At 48.0% G+C, this 14,278-nt stretch overlaps 1 protein-coding gene across 1 annotated transcript; it reads left to right on the forward strand.

Annotated features, from left to right (window-relative positions):
* Window positions 1–3,536: 3,536 nt before the first annotated feature.
* Window positions 3,537–11,320, forward strand: LOC123832181 (histone-lysine N-methyltransferase PRDM9-like). The gene is made up of 7 exons (XM_045859733.1): window positions 3,537–3,630; window positions 5,073–5,122; window positions 7,141–7,297; window positions 7,927–8,039; window positions 8,922–8,989; window positions 10,121–10,314; window positions 11,232–11,320. Exons 3-7 carry the CDS (start codon window positions 7,207–7,209, stop codon window positions 11,318–11,320), a joined length of 555 nt encoding a protein of 184 aa, XP_045715689.1. The 5' UTR covers window positions 3,537–3,630; window positions 5,073–5,122; window positions 7,141–7,206.
* The last annotated feature ends 2,958 nt before the right edge of the window (window positions 11,321–14,278 follow it).

Here is a 14,278-nt window from a genome sequence, read left to right on the forward strand (position 1 = left end):
AGGGAGGGGGAGAGAGGGGGAGAGAGAGAGAGAGAGAGAGAGAGAAACATCAATGTGCGGTTGCTGGGGGTTATGGCCTGCAACCCAGGAATGTACCCTGGCTGGGAATCGAACCTGGGACACTTTGGTTCCCAGCCCGCGCTCAATCCACTGAACTACACCAGCCAGGGCCACAAAAAATATTTATAGATAGATTTCTTTTTGTTTGTTTGTTTGTTTGTTTGTTTGTTTGTTTGTGGGGTTGCTTTTTTGGTGGAGGATGTGGGCATAGGTTTATTTTAAGTAAAGGAGAAAACAAATGGCACAACATTCCAAATGACATGAGGGAAAAGCAAGTTTTCCCCTCCATGTTGCCCAGTGACTAGTCCCTGTGTCTCCTCTCAGCACGTCCTCTGCCTAGGTTTTTCTTTTTAACATCATTTGTTTTCCAGTATACTTTTCTCACATAATAACATTATTTGGAAGTTATTCTCTGTTGAAATCCATTACAACCACCTTACTAGGTTTTATTTCTTTAATGAAATATCATATATTCTCACCCATTTTTAATGTTCTATAATGTTTCACAGTGTGAGCAAACCATAATTTAACAAATTCTCTTCTACTGAAAACTTTAAAATTATGTCTGTTATTATATGTGTTGGATAAAATATATTAAACATACTTCATTTCATACACATGGAAACATAACTGGAGGAAATTTTTATGCTTTTCCTTTAATTTCATTTATTAATTTGAAAGAGAGAGTTGTTCCACTCATGTATTTATTCATTGGTTGCTTCTTGTATCTGCCCTGACTGGAGAACAAACTGACCACCTTGGCATACAGGCAGGACCCTGTAACCAACTGAGCTACCAGGCCAGGGCTACTAGGGGAAATTTTTGAAAAGTGGAATGTCTAGGTCACAGGGTATGAGGATGTTATTTCTGGATGGCTATTCTCAAAATGATCACTGGGGAGTCTGCACCAAAGGACCCTTCCCAGAGTCTTTCAGAGCAAGGACACTGCACCTACTTGCTCATCAGCCTCAGACATGTCAGGAGTCCTCTGGATCCCCATACAGGCCACCAAATTATGTTGACCTTAAAAATATAGCAGTCGGTTATTTTATCAGCAGATAAGGGGTTTATTCAGAAACAGTAAAAAAATCCAATTTAGGACAAGCAAGCTGTAGCAAAAATCATAGGCCAGCTCCACAAGTGAAGGAGAGGAACATTATTTTACAGGCAGAAAGGAGGAAGTTGGGAGGGGTCACTTCAAATGAAAGTGCATTGTTCAGGGTGAGTTCAGGGTGAGTTCGGGGTGAGTTCAGTGTCAGTTCAGTGTCAGTTCAGGGTCAGTTGAGGGTGGTTTCTCTCTGGCTGAGGTGTTGGGGAGTCGGTTTCTCCTGGGAGCACATGGTACATCTTCATGTTGGGGCCTGTGAGACAGACAATGTTTCCTGTAATTGACCCTGGGTGATGCTATGTGACAGCACCCCTATTGACCCCCAACTCCACTTCAGTGAGGTTTCCCTTTATGCACTTTCACAGTAATAATTACAGTTACTTGGCTCATTTCAGATCCATGGAAATCAAGTTACATTTCCGTGCTCAAAACGAGGTAAGGACCAGAAACACTCTTCCCACTTTATTCCGTGAAAGCCAGTAGCAGCGAAACTGACCCTGCTCTGTGGACCCCTGTACTCACATTTTACCTTATTTTTATGCAAAATACTTGTAGGTTTTTCCAGCATTTCTACATTTATTTATTTTTGTTTGGTTTTATCTCGTCTTCCTATTTCTGAAATGTTTTTACACCTGAGTTAAACACACCTATCAATCATAACACCACTTCCTTGAGACATGAAATTCTCCCAGTGTGTTTTCCAGTACACTTATTATTCTATTTGTTGTGTTTACATATTTGAGCCCTCTGGGACTTGTTTTGTGTCTATGAATTGCGTGCTCAAAATTCACTGACTTAAGTTTCCACAGAACGTAATGCAGTCTTGACCGCGTCCTCACTGCTTCGGCAGTTCTAGCTGAAAGTGGGTTTGAAATGAGGGTGGGGGTGGGGGGGCACGGACTGGGCTACATGTAAGTTGGGGATCCCGACCACAGTCTGGAGGAACAAAGACACTTTGTCAGGCGGCAGGAGGGCCACATCCACCCTGAGGTGCGGCGCTGGCTCGAGACTCCCAGCTCCTGCGGGGCGGACCCCTCACCTGCTGCGGGAAAACGAGCCACCGAGCTGCAGGCTGCGTGACTGGTGCTCGGGGAGACCCGGGGTAGCCAATCCCCGCGGGGCGGGGCGGGTCTTGCGCTGGCCAGTCCCGCACCCAGGGGGCTCCGCCCCTCAGCCCCGCCCTGTCAGCTTCTTCTGACCGCCCATTGGTGGGCAGGGCCCTGGGATCCCAGCACTGATTGGCGGGCTGTACCCACGATGGAGGCTCCTCCACAGGGCGGGAAGCCCAGGATACCGGAGAGGACCCTCCGCAGAGGCGGGCAGCGCGGCAGGGGCCCCGGGAGACGGACCGGTTAGCGGGGAGCCCTGCCCTGTGGAACCCTCAGCCCGAGACCTTCCAAGTCCAGCCAGAGAGACCCCAGATGCCCTCATCCCGAGGGGCCCCCAAACCCCTTCAGCACCGAGGGGCGCGTCCGCTAACCCGGAGGACCCCACGTCTCCTGACCCCCAACGCTCAGACCCCCAAACAGCCTGGAACCCCAGTTCCCCTCAGCTCGGGGCGCCCTTCCTGCAGCCCGCCCGCCCGGAAAGACCAAATCTCCCCAAACTCAGAGACCCCGAATGCCGTCGTCCTGGAAACCGACTCAGTGGAGGGGACCCGGAAGCCCCTCGTGAGACGCCCCAACCCCCCTCAGCCGCGGCGGCCTGACCCTCTCCCCGAGGGGCGCTGAGTGTCCTCCGCCCGGAAGACGCAGATCGAGTCCTGAGGGACCCCGAGCCTCTCAGCCCGAGAGACGGCGGACTGCCTGCCGGACACTGCGCCTGCGCCTCGCGCGGGCGTCTCCGGACCCCGGGGGCGCCTCCGGGCCCTTCCCGGGGAGAAGCGCGTTTCCTGCGCCGCCACAGGCCCGCCCGGCTGACGGGCCCCTCAGGCGGCGCGGAGGGAGGGGGGGGGGACAAGGGCGCCCCGCAGGCGGGTCTACGGGCAGCTCGGCCCATCCAGCCCCTCTATCCCCTTCTCTGGGCGCCCTGCCGTCGGGGAGAGAGGCCGGTACCGGGACGTGAAGAGGAACTCGGACGCGCTCACCAGCCCAGGTAGCGCGTGTGCAGGCGCTGGGCTGGCCCCGGCTCAGGGGGCTCCATCCGCCTGCAGCTCCCTCCCGCATGGACACCGATCAGGGGGAGTTTGCTCCTTCAGTCAGAGCGGGGCCGGCGCTGACTGTGCGGGGCTCACGGCAACTCGCTGCAGACTCTCCCGTCCCATCAGAGCCAGTCCCACGGGCTTCCTGGGGACTTGTTCCCTCCTCCACGCTCTCTGCTTCAGGACAGAGGTTTCGTCTCTTCCCAGGTCTCAGGGCCCCGCGACCGGCTTTCCTGTGTCACCGCCGCAGGCAGGCGGGCCACCGAGCTCCAGGAGGAGGACCCTGAGGACTCCGATGAAGAACGGGCCCCGAGGCAGCACGGTGAGCGGCGGGAGGAGCCAGCGCTGCCCTCCCGGCTCGGACCTGGTGTGGGTCGGGCGGCATCTCAGGACGTCACCAGGGAACAGGTTTGCTGGTGCAGCGAACGAGCAAGAGGCACAACAGTGTGTCGCACAGTGAGGGGCTGTTCCCGTCAACTTTCACGTGGGCAACGTAATCGTCTATATTTATAGACGCATTAGTAAGCAGTGAATGTGTAAGAACATAAAGTGAGCGAGAAATAACTAATTCAGAAGAGTCGTCATCGCAAGGGAGGGAGGCGGGTCTGGCCGGTGAGGAGGGTCCCCACACCTGGCCGCGCGGTGGCCCGCATGGAGACGGACGGGCGGGGACAGTGTTCACCTGGTGATGACGGGAGCTGGGGGAGGGCCGGGGTCGGGAGGGGTTGACCTCCGTGTGGTTTCCTGATGTCGGCCCCATGTTCTGTCCAGTATCGTGAGTGTTCAGAGGGTGGGGTCGGTCCACTTTCGTGGGTCTGGGGTTGACACACAGCTGAGGTCAAGATGTGATCTTCAACTTCACTGGAATTCTGTTTCTGGGGTCAGCACACTGTGGGTGCTGACCGGAGTCTAATGACTGAGGAAGGGCGTGGGTGGCCGGTATGTGCCCAGGGGGGGAGGATACCAGAGAAAGGAGGCCGGGTGGTCGAGGTGCCCTCAGCCGGGACAAGGCCAGTGTGAATGAAGAAAACAGGACGGAGAAAGGGTTATGTGGAAGACATGGAGTTTTGTGTGCAGTTGCTTTTATTACATTTTTGTCAGGAGAGGCCAATTTATTTTTTAATAAATGTAATACTTTATGAACAAAGGGTGAAGCATAGATGACACTTTGTCTATTTTTTTATCATTCTAATGAGATTAGTGGATGGCCCCAATAGAAGCCCAGGCCTTAATGATACCTCAGAAAACATTTTCCAATCATCCTGGGATTGTTCTTGGACTACTCTTGTGACGGAAAATAACTCACACTCGGGAAAGATGGTGAGGCACAAACTTTTATTACGTGCGGGCTCAGAGGGGTTAACTACCCAAATTCTGAGCAAAGAGCCTAAGCTGGAGTTTCCTTTAAATACTTGTTACAAGGCAAAAAGGGAGGGGGAAACAACTGCGATGCGCAAGCATACAGAAAAGGTTAGTGCTTTGGCCTTGAGGTAACTGTTGCCGTGGGAACGGCTGCGGGTCAGCTCCTACCTAAGAATAGCTACTGCTCAGCTATGTCCTGTGGCGTTAAAACAAAAGGCACTGTGAAATTCTGCAGGTGGTACAGAGAGCACTGCTTATCACAGAAGCTGCAGAGCATAGAAGCTTTTTCATGGGGTTTCTTTTCCTGCCACACTCTCATTCACAATTCTGTGTCCCTAGTAAGAATTTCCAGATTCTGGAAACATGTACCAACCAAAACACTGATTTCTCATCATCTTTCAGTCACACCTTCTTGGGTGGCCTTCAGAAGGGAGCAGAGTAAACGCCAGAAGGTGAGTATTTCCCAAATCCTGTTGACAACAAAATTTTCCTCATGGAGAGAAATGCAGGTAACAGCAGGAAAATGCAGAAAGTATCTTAGGAACTGCCACCTTCCTTTCCTGGTCTCTTCTACATACTGTCCAACATTATCATCCCTTTTTAAAGATTTTATCTGTCAATTTTCTAGAGAGAGGGGAATAGAGGGAGAAAGAAAGGGAGAGAAACATGAATAGGTTGCCTCTCACACGCCCCCAAGTGGGGACCTGGTCCCTTACCGAGGCATGTGCCCTGACTGGGAATGGAACTGGTGACCTTTCAGTCTGCAGGCCAGCACTCAGTCCACTGAGCCACACCAGCCAGGGGTCATCATCATCTTAATGGTTAACAACTACAGCAGCAATAGTAACTACCATTTGTTTCATTCTCACACTGTTTCAGACTTTAAGAATTCTATGTGAATTAACTCATTCACACAGACAACCACCTGATGAGGAAGGTACTGTAACTGTCGCCATTTACATGAGGAAAGTGAGCTTTCAGAGATATAGAAATGTTTGACTATATGTCTAAGATCACAGTATCAGTGGTTGTGCAATCTAATCCATAGTTTCTTCTCTAAACCACTTACAAACTCATTAAAACTCAGTTTTTCCCTGGCCAGTGTGAGTTGCTTGGGTGTCATCCTGCAAAGCAAAAGATCACCCGTTTGATTCCTGGTCACAGCGCATGCCTGGGTTGTGGGCCAGGTTCCCAGTGCGGGTATTTGTGAGAAGTGACTGGTCACTGAAACATCTCTCACTTCGATGTTTCTCTCCCTCTTTCTCCCTGCCTTCCCCTCTCTCAAAAAAAATAACCAAAATCTTTAAATTAAAAATTAAAACTTGCAGAGTTTTCTAAAGTTTACATTGTCTTATACATGTCATTACATCATTCATCTGACTGACGGTTTCAACCAAAGTTCTTCTCTGCTGTGCTGAAGTGAGAGATGCACTATACCCTCTGAGTAAGGAAAGCATACAATGTGCAGGCAGTTGGTACAGAGGATGGCCCCAGGTGAAGAAAAATGTAAAATCCCCGGATCATAGCCTCCCACCCTAATCAAAGAGCATCTCCCACCCGTGAGGAGCTTCAGGTTTGATGATTGAGAAACAACAAATAGTAAAATGACTTAAGGGCTTCATATAGGTTACACATTCCTCAATAGAAACTCATCTGTCTGGAACTCATTCCAAATGCCCTTTTTTATAGGGTGAGGTAACAGCTTCTCTGTCTGAGCTCTAATGAGGCCACTCTCATCCTGTTTGAAATCATTTGTTCAGCCTGCCTACCTCTGTGTTGTGAGCCTGGTCTGTACCTAAGTCTTCTCAGAGGTCTCAGGCCCAGATCAGGGCTCCTGAGAGGGACTCTGAATGTTTGCTGAATGAATGATTTCACGATTACAAAATGAACTAGAAGATGATTAATGAACGCCGAAGGTAATTTCTGTGAGACTGAAATATGGAGAGAGCTGAGGGGTACATTGATGGCAGAACATTCATGCTGTATTACATAATTCACAGACCACTTTGTTGAACATTATTTAATTGCATGTTCACTATAACATTAAAAATTGACATGATATATATGGGGACACTAAAGACAACTAGCTACTGGTACAGCCTTCAAACAATTGGTGGGAACCAGCTAATCTAAGTACAAATATTCTTTCCAAGGTATTGCAAACTTGATCACCATCTTATTTATTGTCTAGATATGTTTCTGCCATCTATTTCTGTATTCTCTTCCCCACATCCCTCACTCTCAATATTACAGAGACAGTTGAAAGAAAAGGGCTATAGGCATGGGTTCTAATCTTGGATTCATTACCCACATTGGCCCTATCCCCTCTGATATTCATACTCCCTAGGTATTTCCAAGGGTTGAAGTATTAAAGACATGCATGTAAGATAACCCTTAAAACATGCATGTATAATAACCCTTAAAACAATAAATACATGTTATCTTTTAATATGTGACTCTTACATTGAAGGCAACATCCAAGGTGCCATTAAGCAAGGAATATAGTTTGAAGGAATTGTCAGGAACAGCAAATTGGATGACTGCAAATGACTCAGAACATGCCCAGAAACCAGTGTCCCCTCCTGGAGAAGCATGTGCCTTTGAAAAGCACACTAGACAAAAATTGGGTAAGAGAAAATAATTTGGAAGCTTTAGTTCCTCTAAGTCCTATAGAAGGGCTGATAAGTATGACCTAGGTATGTGGGGTAGACTTTGGGTAGGCCTGGATTTAAGCTGGGATAAGCTGAAGATTGAAGTTACCACTGGACCTTTGGGAAAATCCTATAAATTCTCTGAGCTGCTGAATGCTAATGTGTAAAGTGAAGATAAGGAAACATCACTCATATATTGTTTGAAAACATTAAATTGAATTTAAAACAGGTGACACATGCAAGTTGTCCAATAAATCCATCTGTGATAATAGCAACCACACTTTATTGGTGTTGTATGCCCAGGCCTTTACTCTATGCCTAAAATGTAATGTGCACTCCATAAATATTTTATGAATGATTAAAGATTGGCAAGTAAAATGGGAAAGATTGGCTGGTAATGGAAAAATCTAGAAACTAAAATTGAATCAGTCATCTGTAGTTAGAGTCTTAGTCTTTTGAACCACGAGTTAATGGAATAAAATACCAGAGTACACAAAAGGGCAGGTAATCATTTGATGGGAGGAGATTGTGTTATCTGACAAAATGGGAACTAACACTCTAGACCTCACCAACCTCACTTACTTACCTGGCCTTCTCCAACTCAGAACCCAGGAAAAAGGAGATGGACATGAAGGTGTGCATCCTACAAGAATGTGTACCATTCTTGTGTACCATGTGTACCAAGAGGTCAACGAGCCCCAGGATGATGACTACCTTTGTAAGTGACCCTCACTAAGAAGCATGTTATGAGCAATAATTTCATCTAGTCCTTTGGTCCCCAAATCATTCCCTTCCTCTAGTGACCTGGAGTACAGGATTCAGTCTCAATGTTGTCAGTGCTAGACTTTCTCTGAAGCTCTTTGCATCCAGGAACATGCATTATACCTTCCCTAACTCCTGTTGCTCTCGCCTCCAGATTGTGAGAAGTGTCAGAACTTCTTCATAGACAGCTGTGCTGTGCATGGGCCCCCTACAGTTGTAAAGTCCAGCACAGTGGACAAGGGGCATCCCCACCACTCAGCCCTCACTCTGCCCCCTGGGTTGAGAATCGGGCCGTCAAGCATCCCTGAGGCTGGGCTTGGAGTGTGGAATGAGGCAGCTGACTTGCCAGTGGGTCTGCACTTTGGCCCTTATGAAGGGCACATCACAGAAGATGAAGAGGCAGCCAAGAGCAGATACTCCTGGCTGGTGAGAACTGTTTACCTCTTCCACTGTCCTCTGGCTTCCCACATTCCTTCTGAGGCCTACAGGGACCTCACCTCTTATGTGCTAGACATGGAGGGGACAATATGGTTAGCTCTGTGTGCTGACTGGACTTCACATGAACACAGAGCTCCTGTTTAAGGATCAGACGGTGAGCAGGAGCAAAGAGGTGCAGACACAAGAGAGTGTCTCCTCCCTTGTGGGGCTCCCACTCTGATTGGACAGGTAGACTCGGATGTGTAGATGATGAGTAAGAAAAATATCATGTGGTCACAACTGGCAGTTGAATCCCCATGCACTCTGAAGAGCTTTGATGACAGTAGAGTAAAATAATTCTTCTCACTATTACCTCCTCACCAAAAAATAAAAGGTCTTTAAATTCTTTTCTGAAACACAGATCACCAAAGGGAGAAACTGCTATGAGTATGTGGATGGGAAGGACAGATCCTGGGCCAACTGGATGAGGTGAGGTCAGCAGGTCTCTGGGGCCAGAGGGGACTCTCATCCCCCACAAGCCCATATATCTTTCCCTCTCGTCATGCCTCCGTCAGTGGTCTCCCTTCATCCTTATTTTCTCTCTTTCTTCATACACTGTTCTTTCATTTCAGGGGACATTGAGGAAAAAAGTATAGCGTATGTCCTCAAAATAAAAACCTCTCTGCTAGACACAGTATGGGCACTGGAAAGGACTTGAAGAGCCTAGATTCACCAGGGACACTGGATTACAGTTTAATTTATCAAATGAACATTAATTAAGCACTTCCTATATTGCAGTTTAGGTGAAGGAATACATTACTTAAACAGATCACACAACCCATGTCCTTATGGAGGACTTCTCACAGACAGACATAAAACAATTGCTTTTAGAAGCATTTACCTATCATTTCCAAGAAGTGCACCATGTCAAGGTAGCACAACCCAACGGTGGCCTGAACCTGTGAGGGCAGCAAACGATCCCGGCCTCACTTCTAACTAGAGCTGGGCTCTGAGGCCTGCAGAAGAATGGTCATGGCTCCTTTCCTGAGAGGGGCTCTCTTTCATCAGGGATAACAGAATATGAATCAACTACTACTGTTCTGTTTTATTTTAACTAGGACCAAAAGACCTCCAATTTTCTATGGTCACCTTGGGCAGGCAAGTGAATGGTACCATAAATAAAGTGTAAGGGGGTTGGAGAAAGGCCTGTCAAGAGAAAATAGATGTGGGCTGAGTACTGGATAATTGGTGAGCTAATTTAGAAGCAGAGCCCTAGATCAAGCACCAGGTTCTGTGGTATGAGACAACTTGATTTAGAGTTTGGAGAAGCCACAGATCACTGGATATTATGGCCAATCAGGGTGGGGGTTAAGTCTAAAACTGGGTTTTAGAAAATGGTGTTAGGCAAGATTAGCACTGCAAACAGGACTTGGAGACAGGAGTTCACATGACATGCTGACAGACGCTCAGTGAATAAAGATTCCCCAGGAGCATTACTGGCAGTGGGCAACACCAGAGCCTAATGGGCCTTAAGAATCAGTGAGGAGCTGGACATGGATGTAGCAGGTAGTGGGACCTCATCACTGTGGTTTTCTTTCCCTTCCTCTGCCTCAATCCCAGGTATGTGAACTGTGCCCGGGATGATGAGGAGCAGAACCTGGTGGCCTTTCAATACCATGGGCAGATTTTCTACCGAACCTGCCGGGTCATCAGTCCGGGCTGTGAGCTGCTGGTCTGGTGCGGGGACCAGTATGGCCAGGAGCTGAGCAGCAAGTGGGGCAGCAAGTGGAAGAGACAGCTCATGTCCGGGAGAGGTGGGTACCACTGTTCTTCAAAACAGAAAGAAAAGAGAGAATTCTCCATAGAAATGTTCATGATCCAGTTCTTAAGTAGAGTAAAATCCTCTCTAAAGTCAGTAAAGTTTTTAATCAGATGCTTCAGAAGTTCACAATCCATTCATATGCCTTTGGATCTTAGGCAAAACGTTTATATTTTTTTATTTTAAAAATATTTCATACACAAAATATACAACCACTTATAGTGTTGAAAGGCTAAGAGGCAAAAAAGGAAAGTTTTCAAGCACTAATCAGCTCTCTCACGAAGGCATTTTTTCTCACACTTTAATAGCTGTTTCTTCTTAATTTTCCTCCATACTTCTAGATAAAACATTTCTTATAAGCATTTATTATTTTTTAAAGATTTTTCCCTTGCTGGTGTGGCTCAGTGGATTGAGTGCCAACCTGTGAACCCAAGGGTCACCAGTTTTATTCCCAGTTGCAGCACATGCCTGGGTTTTGTACCAGATCTCCAGTAGGGGCAGGTGACAGGCAACCACACATTGATGTTTCTCTCCCTCCCACTCCCTCCCCCCTTTTTTTTTAAAATAAATCAAATCTTTTTTTAAAGATTTGATTTATTTTTACAGAGAGTAGAAAGGAGGGAGAAAAAAATCAGTTTACAAGGGAAACATTAATCATTTGTCTATGGCACACCCCCAACTGGCCCACAACCCTGGCATGTGCCCTGACTGGGAATTGAACCTGCAACTCCTTGCCTTGCAGGCTGGCACTCAATCCACTGAGCCACACGAGCAAGGGCAGGAAGGACATTTTATTTTACTGTTTTGGAAAACAGAGAAGCAGTTCCTAGTTGGGGCCTGTGGTTTTCCTCTTTCACATGACTTAGAAAATACCTATGAAAGGGAAAGGTCAATGCAGTTCCATCCACACAGGGAGTAAAATGGCATCTGATGCTTCTTGGAAGTCCATAGTATGGACAATATTAGAAAAGACCCTTGATGTGGGCTTTCTGGATTTCTGAAGAAGATGCACTCCATGAAAATAAGAAGGAAAACAGAAGGTGAGTGGACACTTTGTGGGAGAGGGAGCTTGCACTGTCACCACAGTAAGAATGAATCATGGGGCCCAGGCATTCTTGTCAACATCTGCCCTGACCAAACCTTTCTCTTTCAGCAGAACCAAAGCCAGAGGTGCACCCATGTCCCTCCTGCTCTCTGGCCTTCTCCAGTCAGAAATTCCTCAGCCAACATATGAAACTCAATCATCCCTCTCAGAGTCTCCCGGGAACATCTGCAAGAAAACACCTCCAAGCAGAGGACCCCTGTCCAGAGGATCAGAATCAGCAGCAGCAACATACTAGTACACACAGCTGGAAGGATAAAGCTGAAGGTCAAGAGGTCAAAGAAAGGTCCAAACTTTTGCTTAAAAGGATCAGTCAGAGGAGAATCTCAAGACCCTTTTTCCAGCCTTCCAAAGAACAAATGAGGAGCTCTAGTGAGCATGAGAGAATGATGGAGGAAGAGGCCTGTAGAGACCAGAAAGACAGTCCAGAGGACACAGGCAAGTTATTTGTGAAAATAGGAATGTCAAAAATTGTAACAATAGAGCACGGAGGGTGTTGGCAAGGCTTCAGTGATGGGTCACATCTCATCAGACACCAGAGGACACACTCTGGGGAGAAGCCCTATGTTTGCAGGGAGTGTGGGCGAGGCTTTACACAGAAGTCACATCTCCTCAGACACCAGAGAACACACACTGGGGGGAAGCCCTATGTTTGCAGGGAGTGTGGGAAAGGCTTTACATGCAGGTCAGATCTTGTCAAACACCAGAGGACACACTCTGGGGAGAAGCCCTATGTTTGCAGGGAGTGTGGGCGAGGCTTTACACAGAAGTCACATCTCATCACACACCACAGGATACACTCAGGGGAGAAGCCCTATCTTTGCAGGGAGTGTGGGCGAGGCTTTACACAGAAGTCAACTCTCATCGCACACCAGAGGACACACTCAGGAGAGAAGCCCTGTGTTTGCAAGGAGTGTGGGAAAGGCTTTACATGCAAGTCAGATCTCGTCAAACACCAGAGGACATACTCTGGGGAGAAGCCCTATGTTTGCAGTGAGTGCAGGCGGGCCTTTACACGGAAGTCACATCTCATCACACACCAGAGGACACACTCAGGGGAGAAGCCCTATGTTTGCAGGGAATGTGGGCAAGGCTTTACACAGAAGTCAACTCTCATTGCACACCAGAGGACACACTCTGGGGAGAAGCCCTATGTTTGCAGGGAGTGTGGGCGAGGCTTTGCATGGAAGTCAAATCTCCTCAGACACCAGAGGGACACACTCTGGAGAAGCCCTATGTTTGCAGGTAGAGAAGTGAGTCATTAGCATTAAGTTGCATATCAACAGCCATAGGAAGTCTACAGGGGCTTACGCTCCCCAAGAGTATAATTAGTACAGAAATAACTGGTTAAACAAACCCTCCAGTTTCATGACAAGAGATGAGATGGACAACAGTGATATGGGAATGTGAGCACCAATCTCATTCTCCCCATCACTGAAAGCAGAGGTTTCCTGAAGAGCCACAAAAACTCATACTCTCAGCCACAGGAATTGAACTCCTGCAAATGTAAATCTGGAGTCAGTCTGCTTTGGTTACTGCCCAGAGAGAGGGATTTGAGACAGACTCACCTGGGAAGGGAATTCCCCAGACTCCTGGGAAGTGGAGCCTTTTTCTCCTAATCAGCTCCCTACCCTCCTCCCTTGGCTTCTCTTGGCTCTTCTAGTTTCCTACAACCTCTGGAGCCTCAGAGGTGAACTGCAGGGAGGGATGTATGCTTGTGCACAGATGTGAGCCTGTCTCAATCTGAGCACCTGGTCTTCCTCATTCCTTGCTGCCCCTTCAGGGTCAGCATTTCCTGGTGCACAGCACACAGATTCCATGTCAGTCCATAGTGGGTGTGAGTCTGAACTCTGTCTTCTCCAGCTGTGTGACCTAGGGCAAGATTCTCAACTTCTCTCTGCCTGCTTCCTAGTCTGTACAATGGAAATGAGAACTCCAGCCTTTCTGTATGACATTCAAAGTTCAGTCAACACAGACAGAATCTGGTAAGAGGATCGCTGAGATCACCAGTCCTGCTGAACAGTCTTCAGTGCCCATGTCTTCCGGGCCTTTATTTCTGGGCAACGGAAGATAAGGACAGGGTAGGAGGCTGTAGCCAAATTCACAGTTTGAACAGACCCCACTGCTTTCCCCACATAGACTCAGCTGCCCTGAGAAGGAGGCCTGAGGTGGGGCATGTACTTCCCTCCAGGTCACCACCCTCCCACTGATCTGCACACCCTCAGAGCCTCCTCAACACAGGCAGGTGCTACTGAGAATAACCTGTGAAACAAGACCCTCGCCCACCCTTTGCTGAGAACAGCACCTGCCTGCACTGCTGTGTTAGGTAGGATAGATGGTAAAGCCAAGGCAGGGAGGACGAGGAAGACATGGCTCACCCACTAACTCAGCAGTCCTGAGCCTGGCTCAATCCTGTTGCCAGATGTTCCCAGATGCCAAGAAGCCCCATGCTAACACGTTCAAATTCTAGGTATCATTTCCAGTATCTGGCAAAGAAAGGCTTTCAAACTGTATTTGTCCCAAGGCCTGGAAGATGGGAGGGGATCCACAGAACTCAAGGAAAGGACCCATGAAACAAATTTGGCTAATAGCTTTCCTCTGGCCACTGTCTGTTTTATGAGAGGGTCCCTAGTGCTTACAGAAAGAGCCCATAGATGACTCTGGGTAACTGCCTAAACGTGAAATCTTCTGTCATGGGTCTATTTTACAAGATGGCCAAATGGGGTCTGAAGTGAGGTAAGGATTCAGGCTAACAACTCCCACACATACCTGCGTTTGGGTAGTCACAGTCCCCGTGGAAGCTGACACCACTTTTACCCACCAATCAATACGTAACTTCTCCCCCACCCCAGCAACT

This window comes from Phyllostomus hastatus, unplaced genomic scaffold, assembly GCF_019186645.2.
Source record: "Phyllostomus hastatus isolate PE091 unplaced genomic scaffold, TTU_PhHast_1.1 phas_scaffold_182, whole genome shotgun sequence".
In the NCBI taxonomy this organism is placed as follows: Eukaryota; Metazoa; Chordata; class Mammalia; order Chiroptera; family Phyllostomidae; genus Phyllostomus; species Phyllostomus hastatus.

Bases quoted from the DNA above. Each gene is read 5' to 3' on its own strand.
- LOC123832181 (XM_045859733.1), top strand. From the start codon at position 7,207: ATGACTGCAAATGACTCAGAACATGCCCAGAAACCAGTGTCCCCTCCT. The intron at 8,990-10,120 runs GTGAGGTCAGCA...CCTCAATCCCAG, and splicing joins TCCTGGGCCAACTGGATGAG to GTATGTGAACTGTGCCCGGG. The intron at 10,315-11,231 runs GTGGGTACCACT...CCATCCACACAG, and splicing joins ACAGCTCATGTCCGGGAGAG to GGAGTAAAATGGCATCTGAT.